We start from the raw sequence: 16,584 nt of genomic DNA, 5'->3' as shown, positions 1-16,584 counted from the left end.
CCGAGGAAAAAACATGTGCATTTTCAAGTTCAAACGAGCTCTAAAGTAGGAAAAATAAGATTTTACTGATTTTTATGCGCTATAGTCCATGAATTTCTTATGATCGAACTTTTGACTTGTTTTTGCAGAAATATCTTGTGACGTCTTTTAAAATCTCACTAATGGTGTTAGATGATTCCGTGGGAAATGTTCAAACGAGTTCCACAAACAGGAAAAACCAAATATTTTTATAAATTTGTGTGTGTGGTAGTCCATGGATTTTTGGTGATTCGAAATTTCAACTTGTTTTTTACCAAAATTTTTCATAGACGTATGTTAAGACCTTATTAATGGTGTGAGATGGTCTCAATGAGACAAAGAGCGCAATTTCAAGTTCAAACGAGCCAGAGCAGGAAAAATCACATTTAATAATTTTCGTGAGCTATAGTCCATGAATCTTTAGTGATTTTAAATTCCGACTTGTTTTTGACCGAAATTTTTCATGGAAGTCCGTTAAGACCTTATTAATGGTGAGAGATGACCCTAATGGGCTAAAATATACATTTTCAAGTTCAACTGAGCCCTAAAAGCAGAAAAAAATTTCATGTGCTACCAACGGATTTTAGGCTGAAAGTTTTAGTAGGCGTCTGTGACTACCTTCTTAATTGCATGTGTTAGTCCCGAAGGGAAAACATAAGAATTTTCAAGTTCAAACGAGACTCAAAGTGAGAAAGATTAAATTTATTGTTTTATGTGTATTATTGTCCATGAATTTTTGGTTATATGTTATCCCCACGAGTTTTTGTTAGAATTTTTCTGAAAACATCTCTGATGAACTTATTAATGGTGTGCATTGATCTGAGGGGCAAGTGTTTACATTTTTTAGTTCAAACAAGGCTGGAAGCGGTTATTACCATATTTGTCGTTTTGTGTATGCTATCGTTCATTAATTTTGGATGATATTTAATCATGAACGTTCATGACGACTTTGTAGATAGCGTGCATTGATCCCAAGTGGAAAATGTCCGCATTTTCAAGGTCAAACAATGTCTAGAGCGGAAAATACTGAATTTTTTATTTTATATGGTGCTAAAATCCTTGAATTTTGGGTTATTTGTGATCTCGACGGGTTTTTGGCCGAAATTTTTGTGAGCGTCCATGTCGATCTTATTAATGGCATGTGTTTGTCTCGAGGGGCAAACGTCCACATTTACAATTTCAAACGAGGCCAGAGCAGAAAATACAAAATTTATTATTTAACGTGTGCTATATAGTCCATGAATTTTGGGTGATATGTGATCCCGACGGGTTTTTAGCTTATTTTTTGTGGACATCTCTAAAGACCTTATTGATGGCGTGCAATGGTCCCGAGGGATAAACGTCGAAGTTCAAAAGAGACCTAAAGTGAAAAGTACTGAATTTAATCATTTTACATGTAGTGTTGTCCATGGTTCCGGTAATTGCAATAGAGAGGTGATGAGATCACCATTAACAGTGATTGAAGAAGATTGAAAAAAGAAGAAGAAAGTTTTATTCAATGTGTTGTTATTTACATTCAAGATATGTACATATATATATACAAGTAAAGAAGTTGTAACTAGAAGATTCTCTTCCTAACTGAATTCTAACTAACTTTTTATTTTCTCATCACTCCCCCTCAAGCTTAGAATAAGAAAATATATTTTTCATTCCAAGCTTGTTAATAAAAGTTTCATGCAGAGGTTTACAAAGTCCTTTGGTGAGTAAGTCTGCTGGCTGGTCTTTGGTGTTTATGTAGTGAGTTTGTATTAGTCCTTCAACAATCTTTTCTCTAACAAAGTGACAATCTATATCGAAGTGTTTAGTTCTCTCATGAAATATAGGATGAGCTGCTATCTGAATTGCAGCTTTGCTGTCACAAAACACCCTTATAGGCAGCCTGATCTCTGTTTCCAACTCCTTGAATAAGCCTTTCAGCCAAACTATTTCTGCAACTGTTGTAGCCATACTCCTGAATTCTGCCTCTGCAGAACTTCTGGATACAGTGTTTTGCTTCTTAGCTTTCCATGATATTGCAGCATTCCCAAACTTTACTACATATCCAGTTACAGACCTTCTCGACTCTACACACGCAGCCCAATCTGAGTCACAATATGCTGTTAATTCTGAACTTTTACTACTTGGCATAAACAGACCAAGTCCTGCTGTTCCTTTGATATATTTCACTACTCGAATAGCAGCTTCCATGTGAGATGTTTTAGGTGAATGCATAAACTGACTTAACACTTGAACTACAAAGGCTATATCTGGCCTGGTCATTGTTAAATATAACAACCTCCTTATAAGCCTTTGATATTTTCCAAAGTCATCTAACACTGTATCTTCTGTATTACTAACTTTGCCTGAACATTCATCAAACTCAATAGAAGTTAGCTTGTGATTAGTTTCTAGAGGAGTAGAAGCAGGTTTGCAACCTGTTAATCCTAGTTCAGATACAAGTCCTAAAGCATATTTTCTCTGATTCATGAGGATACCATCATTAGTTCTAGAGAATTCAATCCCAAGAAAGTATTTTAGCTCACCAAGATCTTTCATCTTGAACCTGTGTTGCAGATCTTTCCTGACTTGTTGTATATGATGTAAACTACTGCCAGTTACTAATAGATCATCAACATATACCAAAATAACAAGCAACTCCTTTTCCACCTTCTTTGTAAACAAGGAATAATCATAATGAGATTGTGTAAATCCCATACTACTCAATGGTTGAGTTAGTTTTAGATTCCACTGCCTTGGTGCCTGCTTCAAACCATACAAGGATTTGTGTAATTTGCAAACCATAGACTTCTCCCCCTGGATTGCAAAACCATCTGGAATCTGCATATACACCTCTTCAAGAAGATCTCCTTGAAGAAAGGCATTGTGAACATCCATTTGAAATACAAACCATCCATTTGAAGCAGCTAAGGCCACCACTGATCTCACAGTTACCATCTTGGCTACTGGTGAGAAGGTCTCAGTGTAATCTAGACCTTCTTGCTGACTATACCCTTTGGCCACTAGCCTTGCCTTATATCTCTCAACAGCCCCTGAGGCATGATATTTCACTTTATACACCCATTTGCAACCAATAGGAGTCTCATCATGTGGAAGAGGAACAATAGTCCAAGTACAGTTATCTTCTAGTGCAGTAATTTCTGTCTGCATGGCCTTAACCCATTGAGGATCCAAACAAGCTTCTTTATATGTCTTAGGTTCAATAATTGTAGAATAAGCAGCAAGAGAAATTCTATATGAAGGAGACAGTCTAGAATAAGAAACATAGTTGGAAAGTGGATATAAGCATGCATTTTTAGTACTAGGAGTAACATAGTTATCCAACCAACTGGGAGGTTTTGAGAGTCTGGTAGATCTTCTTAGAGAAGGTTGATTTTCTGTTAATACACCTATCTCAGAAAGTGAATGAGACTCACCTAAAGATGATGTAGAGACTGAGGTATCTGAAGTAGTAAAAGACTCAGAAGGACTAGAAGAATCATCAACAAAATGTAGAACAGGAAACACAGGAGAAGGAGAAGATTGAAGATCTTTAAAAGGAAATATACCTTCTTTAAACATTGTGTCTCTGCTAACAAAGAAGGAGTGAGAACTCAGGTCATATAATATATACCCCTTTTTTTATGAAGAATAGCCTAAGTGTAATGCAGGAATAGCTCTGGGAGAAAACTTATCCAAATGTTTGGGAGTAGTAGCATAGCACAAGGAACCAAAGACTTTCATATGTTGAAGAGAGGGTATTTTACCAAACAATACTTCAAAAGGAGACTTATTTTGCAGTACTACAGAAGGCAGTCTATTCAGGATATATACTGTTGTGGACACACAACAACCCCAGTACTTCAAAGGAATACTTGCTTGAAACCTTAATGCCCTGGCCATATCAAGAATGGACCTATGTTTTCTCTCAACAATTCCATTTTGTTGAGGAGTATAAACACAAGAACTCTGATGTATAACTCCACATTCCTTGAACAGACTAGACACTTGGGAGTTAACAAACTCAGTTCCATTATCTGTCCTGATACACTTAACATTGACTCCAAATTGAGTTTTCACCATACTTAGGAAATCTTTCAGAACTATAAGACAATCAGACTTAGTATGTAACAAAGAAATCCAAGTATATCTATATTTATCATCTACCAATGTAAGAAAATACCTCTTGCCATCATGATTAGAAACTCTATAAGGACCCCAAACATCTCCATGTACAATATCAAATGAAGCAGCAGAAGTAGTAATACTAACAGGAAATGGAAGTCTAGATTGTTTTGCAAGAGGACATACAGTACAATGATGATCTTCCAAAGATATAGAAGGTAAACATTTTATTCTACTGAGTACCTTAAGAGGAGCATGACCAAGTCTTTTATGCCAAAGATCACATAGAGAATTACACCTAACATTAGTCACCTTAGATTTGTCTATATTAGGAACTTCAGTAGTAGAATTATGAGTCTGAAAACCACCAATGTCAGCTGAAGTATCCAATCCAGTCTGAAGCAGATATAGACCTTGATCTTCTCTACCAATCCCCAGGACCTTCCCATTTGAGAGATCCTGAAAGACACAGAAGTCAGGAAAAAATATCACAGGACACTTCAGTTGCTTGGTTAACTGAGATACAGATAGTAGGTTGTATTTGAATTCTGGAATAAACAACACACCATTTACAGTCTTATCTGTAAGTACTAAGGATTCACCAATATGACTAATAGATGTTTGACTTCCTGTAGGTAGATTGACATGCATATTACTCTTATCATCAAGATTTCTATATTGAGTCATTAGACTAGCATTATGAACCATGTGATTAGAAGCTCCAGTATCAATTATCCAATTTCTGTTAACCACATCAGACATAAAGGCTGTTATCATACCTGCAGTGCTAGTAGTAGCCACATTAGCAGTAGTAGAGACTATATCTTTTCCTTTGTTTAACATTTGAAGGATCTGTGAGTACTGCTCAGGTGTAAACAATGATACACCACCATGTGTGCCTGTTGGAGTAGTATTAGTAGAGGAAGAATGATTATCAAATGCTCTTACCTCATTACCTTGATTGCTTCCAGTAGCATTGTTGGCATAAGAATTAGAGGTGATTCCTTTTCTCTTGGGGTATCCATGGAGCTTATAACAAGTTTCCCTGGTATGACCTTTAAAATGACAGAAATCACAAACCAGATGAGCCTTCCATTAGGTCTACCATCACTATAGTTTCTCTGCCTATAACCACCATTGCTTCCATTTTGACTATTTACACCAGAGTATTGACCTTGAGATACTTTGTTACTCATAAGAGCAACCTCTGAATGTGAATCAGCCAGAGATGATCCAGTACTTATACCATTCAACCTTTGACTTTCAACATTAATGATCATAGCATAGGCTTGATTAACACTAGGAACAGGAATTATCATCAGAATTTGACTCTTAGCATGAGCATAGGTACCATTTAGTCCCATTAGGAATTGCCAAAGTTTGTGATACTGAAAATGTTCAGCATACAACTTTGCTTCAACACAAGCACATGAAGGAGGAGGCATTAGAGTTTCAAACTCATCCCACAGTTCTCTAAGTCTTGAAAAGTAACTTGATACAGAAGTAGTACCTTGAGATAGTGTAACAATTTCTTTATGTAGAAAGTAAGCCCTGGATGCATTTACCTTATCAAACCTCTCTCGCAGATCTTCCCAAACTCTGTGTGCATCAGATCCATAGATGACTGTACTCAGTAAACCCTTAGAAACAGAATTCATTATCCATCTCAAGACAATGGCATTACACCTATCCCATCGATCATGCAGTGAAGCAGGATACATGTCCTTTTTACATGTTCCTAACAGGAATCCTAACTTGTTTTTTCCCAGAAGTACAAGTTTCAAGGATTTACTCCATAGAGAGTAATTTTCAGATCCTAAAAGTTGGATTGAGGTAAGAACTGAACCTTGAGTATCTGATGGGTGAATGAACAAGGGATGATTGTGATCCACTCGTTCAGATTCAGTAGAAGATGAAGGTCCTCCCTGCACTTCTTCACTTACAATTCCTTCACTTGGAATCACCATTGATTCACCAGTAGATTTCCAGAAATTAACCGAGTTTAAACTCGACGAAGACAACTAGAGATTCTTTTTCCAAGATTACAACAGAGATCGATCTAATCACAGAATGATAACCAGATCGTGCAACAAACTTTTATCAGCAAATAGAAGAGCTGATGAGATGATTTCAAATTATGAAGATATTAGACACAGAATTAGTCACTGTGCTCGGATACCATGATGAGATCACCATTAACAGTGATTGAAGAAGATTGAAGAAAAGAAGAAGAAAGTTTTATTCAATGTGTTGTTATTTACATTCAAGATATGTACATATATATATACAAGTAAAGAAGTTGTAACTAGAAGATTCTCTTCCTAACTGAATTCTAACTAACTTTTTATTTTCTCATCAAGAGGCCTCTTCGAAAAGCTTGGAGCTCATCTCTGGTGGGGTTAGTTAAGGGAGTGTATTCGGCAAAACCGTTTTCCCACAAATCCAGATGGTTGCCTCCACTGGATTCTTGCGCTTATTCCTTCATTTTTGTTATAGAATGTGTTATAGTTCTTCTTTAACCAAATATTCCAGAGGCAGAAGGGAATCAGAGTTCGCAAATTCAGGTAGTGACTTAATTTCCTATTGATGAGGTCCTGCCTCTGTTAAATCCAATTAGCCTCAAGAAAGGGCCATGGATAGTTTTGCTAATGGCCTTCAAGTGGGGTATCCATCTATCAGTTATGAGATTTATGTTGTCCCCCTTGCGGACTCTCTATTCAGTTGAGTCCAAGACATCAAGTCATCTCCTTTGGACATTTTTCTAAGTTCTTGAGACTATCCTTGTCGAGTTGGGCTCCTGTACTTGCTTTGAAGGATTCTACTCCAAAACTTGGTCGGGTTCTGGATTATATTCTCCATGCTATACTTGAAAGAACTGCCCTGTTTCTCCTTTCACTCTTCTGCAGTCCCAGGCCACCCATGGTTTTCTAATTCGTGATACTATCCCAATTGAGGAAGTGTATCTTTCTTTTCTCAGTTGTAGAGTCCATTTGGACTTTGTCAATTATGTGCTTGTCTTAGCAGGCAATTTGATGTACTGCATCACATAAGAGGGGATGCTACCAAGTGTAGCTGTAAGGTTGAGGAACTTGGTTTTCCAGCCTGCTATTCATGTTGTCAATAATGAATTCAAAGTCAGCATTATGGAAAATGGGAAAACCCAAATATTTCCCAAAGAGTATTGGAACAAATTTGGCGATCTTGGACAGAGCAATTTTTGGAAAAGAGGATTCTAGATTTATGGCGACGTTAACTTTCTGGCCAGCCTGAAGGTTGCTTTTGATCGTGTTGGAGTTAGTAACAATAAGCTTATTTAAAGAAATTTACTAGTACAAATATAAATCATAAAATCAAAAAAATAAACAAAAATGATATGACGAATATATTTTGTCTTTACATGGACTTATCCCATGATATTATATCCAATGTCTTACTAATAATACCTTCTATAATACCATGTAGGAGGTATAACTAATCCATGAATTAGTAATACATAGGTACAAATTCCTTTCAAATATAGTACTAAATCATACCATCCATAAACTATTTCTCCAAATGCAGCCTACCAAACGACCCTAAATGTGTGCTTCGTGAGATTATGTATTCTTGATTTTCCTAAATTTTATTGGCGCGCGCTCCTCATTGAGTCATTGTCCTTGGAAGAAAGTATTTTGGCCAAAATTGGAGGTAAAATCATATTACATGCATGTTCAAACTTAATACCATTTGCCAAGATGATCAATAAACAAATGATCCCGATGCTCGTTCAATGGGAACATGTTTAGTTCCATTTGATGATTCTAATTAAGAACCAAAGATAAGAGATTCTATTTTTCATTTAAAGATATGTTGAACAAAAGATTATGCCATTGAGCAAAATTTCGGATAGAAATATGTATATTGCTGCAAGCTAAACTTTGTGACTTTGACATTAATCAATTGCCCCAACTATGAGGTTTGAGGTCACCAAGGAAGGTAGGAAGGATTATGGTACATCCAAAAATGCCAAGAGCTTGGAGAAGTAAGGGAGTGTCTAGTAGTCATCTATCCTGAACCTGTCAAGCCAAAAATCACCATATCAGTTAAACATTTGGTAATTTTGTCCAACTGGCAAGCGCGCATCATCTATTCCAGCTCAGTTTTCATGCTTGGCATGACCACATATTTATAAGCAAGTTGAGCAGCATGTGAGGTTTCAATCAACATGCATATCACACAAATAGTCATTTAAACACATGTAATAAATAACGGCAAATTAGATTCAGTGCATCGCATACTGACTATCTGAAAGTAATACTAGTCACTAGCAATCTTTCAGGGACGAGTTAATAGCAAAATACAAGGCCTTAGTTTGATAACTGGGAAATCTCTAGGGGCTAGCAAGCACATGGTACGAACTCGGTGGATAAACGGACCACCCCTCTACCCTTCTCCACTTAAATACCAGGCTTCTGATTGCAACAAGATTCAAACTCGTGACGAATGCCTAACCCACACATCACCGTTGTATTCTTACCATTAGATCTAAGCCCTTAGCGAGAAAACACAGGACTCCAGTGTGCTGAAAATAGAATCGAAGTACCCAAAAGACTTGGCCAAAACAAAGAGCTGATCTGCAGAATGACCCATGAAAAGCTAGAAGGGTCCATTTTCTCTCTTCAACATAGTATTTCTATCACATGATAAACCACATCATGAAAAGCTAGGAGTAATCGTTCCTATGATCCTATCTCACTTCAATAACATTTAATGCAACTAGATAATTTTACTCCATCTTTGGTGTAAAAGAAAAGAACCCTTGCATAGAATACAGCTTTTTAAGTTTAAATAAAGTAGAGAGGGATCCTAACCACCAGATGTGTCAATCGAACAAAAGACTTGCATGACTCCAATGAACTAATTGCAAGAACACCATTACCAGAAGTCAGGTCCAAGAAGTCAGAAATCTGTACCTTTAAACATAAAAAAACAACTAATAAGAAAACAAGAAAAGAAACAGTAGTATGGTTTAGATCAAGTATAAAGCCATTAAAAGCAGTAGTACGGTGCATGCTTTATCTAATGTAATTCTCCACAACATTCATCCAACAACAGAAGACAAAACAGCACTACATTATAAATTTGAGACCTTTAACGTTACTTTATGACAGCTTTATTAAAATTCTACCTTCTTTATTGACAGTCCAATTGTGAACGAAGACAAAAAATAATAAATTAATAATGCTCAAATATGAGGGGAAAAAAGAAAATTAGTGCAATGCTTTTCTCATGCACAAGAGTTAAAATGTGGAAAAATAAATCTTTAGTATATACCATGAATTCTCTATTGACATTCTCCTTCCTACAAACAGCTGATCCTACATACTGATGCCACTCTTGACCCATAGTACTATCCACTTTTACAACAGAGAGCTTTATCATTTCAGTCACCACATTTTATTATTCAAAGATCAACCACTTTCATCGTGGTATGCTTGTTTCATGGACAAACACTGTCTCTTCTCTTCTTATGTAGATAATATTCAGATAAGATAATATTTGAAATAGTGCCATCATGATGTGACAACCTTCAAATTCATATGCCGCAACATCCATAACATTTTGTATTATCCTAAGTTATGAATAATTCACAAAAAAACCTCAATAAAAGAACAAGACAAGTACAACAAATTATGTGGCAGGAATATGTACTAACCAGAAGTACGCTATGTACAAAACTGCAGCTTGCTTCTCATTTTCTCTTGAGTTCTGACGCTATTTTCCTTAGTTCATCTTTTTGTTGCTAGAACAAACAATTAAAGAGGATTATCAGAATGTTGTGTAAAATACAGAAAGAGCAATGCTGATCCAAACTTGGAAAATCACAAACTAGTTCCAGACCTTATATAGCCGATTCCACCAACTGTCAGATCTTGATTGCAGTAAGCGCCACTCAAAGCCCATTTCATGCTCTATGGTGTTGGGCTGAGAACAATGAGAAGTAGAAACTGCTTCTTTCTGAATAACAAAGATGATTTTATTAGGCTAGATAAACATGACAGAAGACAGTAAGCAAGTCCTTTGTTCGGGTGGGGGATGCGGAGAGGATGGGAGAGAGACTGACCATTTCCCGCTGGGATTGTAGTCTTAGTTTGTCAACACATAGATGCCCAGCAAATGATGGAGTGTTTCCTTCCGTTTTCGGAAGAGTTACAAAGCTAGCAACAAGCGGCCTGTGCATTAAAGAAGCTTTTATGCAACTGGAATCATCCCAGCCAAAAATGTTTAGCTGGTATCAGGTTCACTAAAAAAATACAACCTACACTAATAACTTGACTAACCGTAAGAGGAAAGGAACCTGACTAACTATCATCATAATCCTTCCCCTAAATATTCTCACTAAAACAGTCAAAGTAAGAAAACTAAACACTTCATTAAATCAAAGTTGTCAAAAGCTCATTTGAGCATGCGCACTTAAGAACCAAAGCTGAGAAAAGTTCAGAGTAGGCACTACACATCACTTAGGCTGCTTCACCGTAAGTTCTATCTGGAAAAGAGCCATACATCAAAAATAAATATGATTGATAAAAAAAGATAATTAATTGCTAAGACGACATTTTTAATTTTTCTTCTTTGGGTGTCAGTTGTTTAGCGAAATAAGAAGAAAAGGGGAAATAGTGAGGGTTGGCATGTGGGGAGACGGAAACATTTTTGTTTACTTGATTTTGAATATAGTTCTTACGGTCCCTGATATTGATCAAATTATGGTACGCTGCAATATGAAATTTGTGTGTTGGTTCGTTAAGAGAACCTACAATCTCTCGAGTTTGAAGTAGTACTCAAAAACTTGAATAATTTTCTGCTTAGATTTAATAGCCATTAACAGAGAGTTTAGATACAAAACTTATAAGATAACTACCCTTAAAAACTAGGACATGACTTTCTAACACAACTGGAACGAAAAACTGCACTACAACATGAAAATAACTACTACTAGAAGAAACAGCAAATAACTACTAGAAAGAAATAACTACTGTTGTGAACTGTTGGATGACTGAGGAGTGATAACATTACTCTCCTCCGTCAAATTGTGCTTGTCCTCAAGCGCTAAGTGTGGAAAATATTGGTAATTCTCTCCTTTCTAACGAACTCTTCCTCATAATCTATAGAGTCAATTACGAATAATTTCTTGCATTGATGACCTCGGCTGAATGGTTCATCACAACTGAAACAAATTCCCTCAAGTCATCTTTTCCTCATTCTAGATTTGGTCAGTTTCTTCACAAATCAGGTATATTGTTGAGGTGAGAAATCTATCGACTTGGATTTGTAAGCATCTAACAATGCCAATCAATGGGTTGTTCCTTGCTATATAATTAGTAAGACCGTCGATATAAAGTTCAATTTTTTGTGAATGAGTGTATTAGCCTGCTAAATTAACTACTCAAACTTTTCTTGATAATCTACCACTGACCCGATCTGGCATAACTAAGCCAATTCTCCCAAATTCTGACTTCTAACTGGTGGCCCAAAGCAAAGGTTATATTGACGTTTTAATTCATCCCAAGATAGTTAAGGCATTTCTATCTCTAGTTGAAGAAACCAAAGTTGTGCATTGCCCTCCAAATGAAAAGAAGTGAGTCCAACCTTTTCGTCTTCTAGAATTTGTTGGTGTCGAAAGAAGTGTTCACATATGTTCAACCATCCCAAAGGATCCTCTTAGCCATTAAATTAAATCGTGAGAAATCCAACTTTGTATGTCGAGGAATGATGAAATTTCCTCCTACTTCTGATCCTGATCCTCCTGCCACTCAACCTTTACCCTTCCAACCGCAATGCTGACTTCAGTTAAATCATAAACGACCTTAGAATTTGCTAAATCCTTTGTGAGTGCATCCAAACGAGCATTTATTCTTTCTTACCCAATTGCTTCACAAGTAATATGAAGGATTTCCTGTAAACCAAGTCCAAACCAATATAAATCTCTTTTGTGCAAGATTTCATCACAAGAAATGGCTAGTCTGCCGCAAAATCCCATCCCACCAGCCGGATTAGAAGATCGACCAAGTCTTATTAAGTCCATCTCTTAATGTTCAACAACTCACAAGAGGATTGTTCTAGTTCGCCACAAAACCCCACCCCACCAGCCGGATTAAAAGATATGAACCAAGTTTATTAAGTCCAAGTCTTAAATGTTCAACAACCCACAAGAGAATCAACTGATCAGGATAAATTTTCTGAATGGCTAGAGATCGGAAAGCTTTGACACAAAATTAGAACTGCTTTGGATGGGAACAGTCCTGTATATTTGGTGTCATGTACTGAATTCAGTTTACACAATAAAGGAAAAACGAAATCTGCATTGGTGTTCCTAGGAAAGTAGGTTTGGAACTCGATATTTCACGAATCATCTAAAACTAATACAAGTCTACTACATTTTCCACAAGTACCAAAACAGTACCATGTGGAAGCATTTAGGAAGCAGCTTTGCAAATTTTTTTTGAAGAGCTTGTGTTATTCTAACCAATCTAACTAAGCAAACAAACCGCTTTGAATACTCATCCTAAAATTCGAAGGACACTCAAGCTTGTTCAATATTTATTGCCAAAAAAACCTTGAATACAAATACCTCTGATTTGACACCATTAAGCATCCCTCAGTCAGCTTTTTACTGACCCTTACTGCTGCTTCTCTTGTTTTGAATGCAACTAATGCTCTACCTACCAAATTACAAGACATAATGTCAAACGCAAATACACAGGACATATCCATGATCATAAAACAGAGTTTCTTATTCAATAAGCTGCCCAGTCTCCCGTAGAAAGGGTGAATGATGAAACATAAACTAATATATGATTATGATGGACAAAAAAAAACATTCCCATAAGATAACTAGTGGAAGCATGTAGACAGAAAGATCGACACTTGAACACATACCAGAGTACGGACTAGAGAAAGCAGTGCGCTGAACCATCTTGGCTGTGCAGTTTTCCCTACATGCATGCCAGATAATATCCTGTAACATTATCAACACAAATGTCAGTACAACAAGACAGCCATGCAAAAGTTACAGAATACAAGCCTGCCTCCTCCCAACAAACAGCAAGTGCTAATAAAAAGGATAAGACCAGATAGATAGGAAACTTAAACAGAACAAGAGATGGTGGGAAAATGCATGTTATGAGCATAGTACATATTACAATCATTTTCTTTCACCAGATAAACCATAATTTCCCCTTAAAATTCCTCTGCCTCATCATGGGAATTCCAAGCTTCGGTAGGAACATAAGTCCACAAATTGGAAACTCCTCGGGGATAATAAGATGGAGGGCAACAGACAATGTTGTTAAAGGCTCATTTAAAGTATGCTCAATCCCTAAGGCTAGATGACTGCCAAGTTGGTGATTCGCCTCATCAAGGAAGTGCTAAAGGCACCATGGCACTAAAACAAAGGGATCATTGCCTATGAGCCCTATCATAAACATCTGATAGAAACCGAGGTTTTATACTGGATAAAAGCAATAGAACATACAAAGAGAAACACAAGTATCTCATATCTCTTAGAACAATAGAAAATACAAAGAGAGACAAGTATCTCGTAGTTAGAACAACCTTTCTGCATATAAAAGATATATCACAACCTGCCTACTTATTTCTGGATCTCCTATTATAGTAATAGATAACTAGAACTACTTCTATTTAGGATAGTGTTTTTATATATTTTTTTATTATTTTTCCCTATTTATTTGCCAAATAACTCTTAATAACCATAAGAAACTGCTCAATCCTCCATCTTGAAACCTCCGAGAATTTGAGAAGATCCAAATCATTATCTTCTCCTATCCTTTGCTTCTTCCTCCTTGAATAGGTATGGAAGAGCATAGAGAACAATGTGCAGAAAGTTGAATAGGTATGGAAGAGCATAGAGAACAATGTGCAGAAAGTTGAATAGGTATGGAAGAGCATAGAGAACAATGTGCAGAAAGTTAAAATAAACTGCATTTTACTCTGTCTTTGGCGTAATCAGTTATACTCTAATGACATTGTCTCCATTACTGATGTGTTAGACTCGATTTAGACGTAGAGAAGTGAAATCAGGAGTACACTTGTCTATAAGGTTAGGTCGTATTGTTTTGTGATATAATACAAAGTTACCAAGTTCAAAAAAAAAAGCCTTATCAGCATCACTAGAGATAAATATATTTCATTAAGTGATATATTTAATAGTTAAAAAACATTACCGATCAAGTTTCAATGAATAGGAATAAGAAATTAAAAATGTACTCCCTCCATATTAATTCATTTTGCATATGTGCCTCGATAAGGAGTCTAGGGAAAGACTTAAATAATTTGGGGTACAAAAGATTTGTTTATTTTAAATTGGGGTAGGATAAGGGGAAATGGGACATTTGAATATGGAAAAGGTGATATTAGGAACCATTAGAACTATCCTCCTAGGAAAGACGTTCAAAAGAGAGCACAGAGAATAGCCCTTTGGTGCCTATGTAGAAACAATTTCCAGAATATTATAGCTTTGTTCTTTTCTTGTTAACACTTCTTGATCACATACAGTATCTCAATCCCCATTACTTATTTTGAAGAGAACCGTGTTATAACATAAAATCACTATTAAATATACAGCACAGAGAATAGCACCTTTGGTGCCTATGTAGAAACAATTTCCAGAATATTATAGCTTTGTTCTTTTCTTGTTAACACTTCTTGAGCACATAAAGTATCTCAATCAATACAACTTATTTTGAAGAGAACCGTGTTATAACATAAAATCACTATTAAATATACATGTATGCAGTGGTAACCTAACAGATAACCAAAATACTAATATCATCAGGAAACACTATGGCATATGTTAAGGAGACCGAAGATGATAGAGCACTTTATTGGACCCCGAACGACTTTCCTCGATACAAAAAAAGATGATACTTCTCATTCTCATGGTTTATGTAAGGATATGTAATCTTGTCTCTTACAATTAGTATTCTCCTATTTCTATTTCCCTGCTTTTTTCCTGTTTTGGCAACAGATAGAAATGTTGAGTATCAATATAAAGGGCCGACTAGTATTTAAAAGTAAAATATGGGAGAACTTCACAAGAAATTCAATAGGAACTATCAACTATCCAGCCTTCAATTTCAAAAAATTATGACTTACCGATTGGAATTAGCTTCATTTTTCTTTTTGACAACTTTATTGGCCGGAATTAATATTTGTCAAATAATGAGACAATGTTGAGTCAAACCATAGAAGGATGAGCTACAAACATAAAAAGCTCAAATATTTATTCAGTAAAATGCACCAAGCTCTTCCAGCCGAATTACGCAATATGAGATAAAGTAGGAGAGACCAAGATAAGATTCGCAAGGTCACATCATAATGTCATGGGAGAAAAGAGCCCCTACAGTGTTGTGTTTTGAATGCATCTGACTGTAATGAAAAGAACGCCTAAGAGCCCTTCTTATTTTTTATTTTATTTGATGACCGTGGTGTCTGGGGCAGCTTTAGCGCACATTGACTAATTCCATCTCACCAGCAACAGATACCAAGTAACTTCATCCACCAAGGCTAGGACAAATGGGAAGAATCACCTAGTATAGGTTCTGAACCACTTCATTGACCACTAAGAGCCCTTCTTATTTATGTTAACTTTTCATTCAACCTTGAATTCTTTTGATGGTTGGCATGAAATATAAACATGACATAAGTCTCTAATTTGAGATCACAAAATGACTAAAATACCTCTCGCTTGGCTCCTGTCATGAATTTTTCTCAAACAAACAAAAGAATGGGTCTCGCTACTTCACTTCTCTATTAGGGTTGTTCTTCCTTCAACTGCTCCAACCAAAATGACAGATCTCAAGCTAATTCCTAATAGAAACTTTTGACTCAACAAACAACCAAGATCACAGCCAACTATGACATGGTCCTTCTCTGTGGAGATGGCTTGAATTTACTCAAACCAAGAAAAAAACACTACAAACAATTAATAGTAGACCTAAATACTTTTGGCTGCAACTTTTCTTCATTAGTGGAATCAAAATGAGTGCTCCTCTCCAACATCATTTTTAACATTCTTAACAAAAAATCATCAACGATGCAATTATATTTGAGAAGTCAAACAATAAGGTATTTCTATCATTGTACCAGTTACGGTTACTTCACCTTAGATTTGTGAGTAAGGAACTTATACAACTCTTCGTCATTCATAATAACAATGCAAGTGTTAAGGGCAAGAAAGATGATAGTAAGTTGCCCATTAGGATACATAATCGCAAGGGCACAGACAAAGACATAACGACAGTCGGTTAAATTAGGACAGTTTGAGGTTGAAGAAGAAATTGAATGAAACTGGAAAGCTAATATTTTATGCTCTTTTTGTTTCTCCTTAGCTCTCAAACAAGACAAAAGGAACAGAAAAGAAATAAACAACTTACCCATTATAATCCCACATGTGGGGTAGGGAGGTTG

At 36.2% G+C, this 16,584-nt stretch overlaps 1 protein-coding gene across 2 annotated transcripts in view; it reads right to left on the bottom strand.

Annotated features, from left to right (window-relative positions):
- Nucleotides 1-7,923: 7,923 nt before the first annotated feature.
- The window catches only part of LOC101268537 (protein ANTI-SILENCING 1), a 28,183-nt gene continuing 19,522 nt past the window's right edge, over nt 7,924-16,584 (bottom strand). For both annotated transcript variants that reach the window (XM_004250259.5, XM_026028080.2), the window contains 7 exons: nt 13,036-13,114; nt 12,728-12,818; nt 10,223-10,331; nt 10,000-10,116; nt 9,815-9,901; nt 8,970-9,071; nt 7,924-8,174 (listed from right to left, as the gene is read on the bottom strand). In XM_004250259.5, coding sequence (XP_004250307.1) covers nt 9,851-9,901; nt 10,000-10,116; nt 10,223-10,331; nt 12,728-12,818; nt 13,036-13,114 — 447 coding nt within the window. In that variant the 3' untranslated portion in view covers nt 7,924-8,174; nt 8,970-9,071; nt 9,815-9,850. The remainder of the gene's footprint in view (nt 8,175-8,969; nt 9,072-9,814; nt 9,902-9,999; nt 10,117-10,222; nt 10,332-12,727; nt 12,819-13,035; nt 13,115-16,584) is intronic.

The sequence above is a fragment of the Solanum lycopersicum genome, chromosome 11 (assembly GCF_036512215.1).
Source record: "Solanum lycopersicum chromosome 11, SLM_r2.1".
Taxonomy (NCBI): domain Eukaryota; kingdom Viridiplantae; phylum Streptophyta; class Magnoliopsida; order Solanales; family Solanaceae; genus Solanum; species Solanum lycopersicum.
Note: the sequence above shows the minus strand (reverse complement) of the source record. Positions and strands in the feature narration are given on the sequence as shown.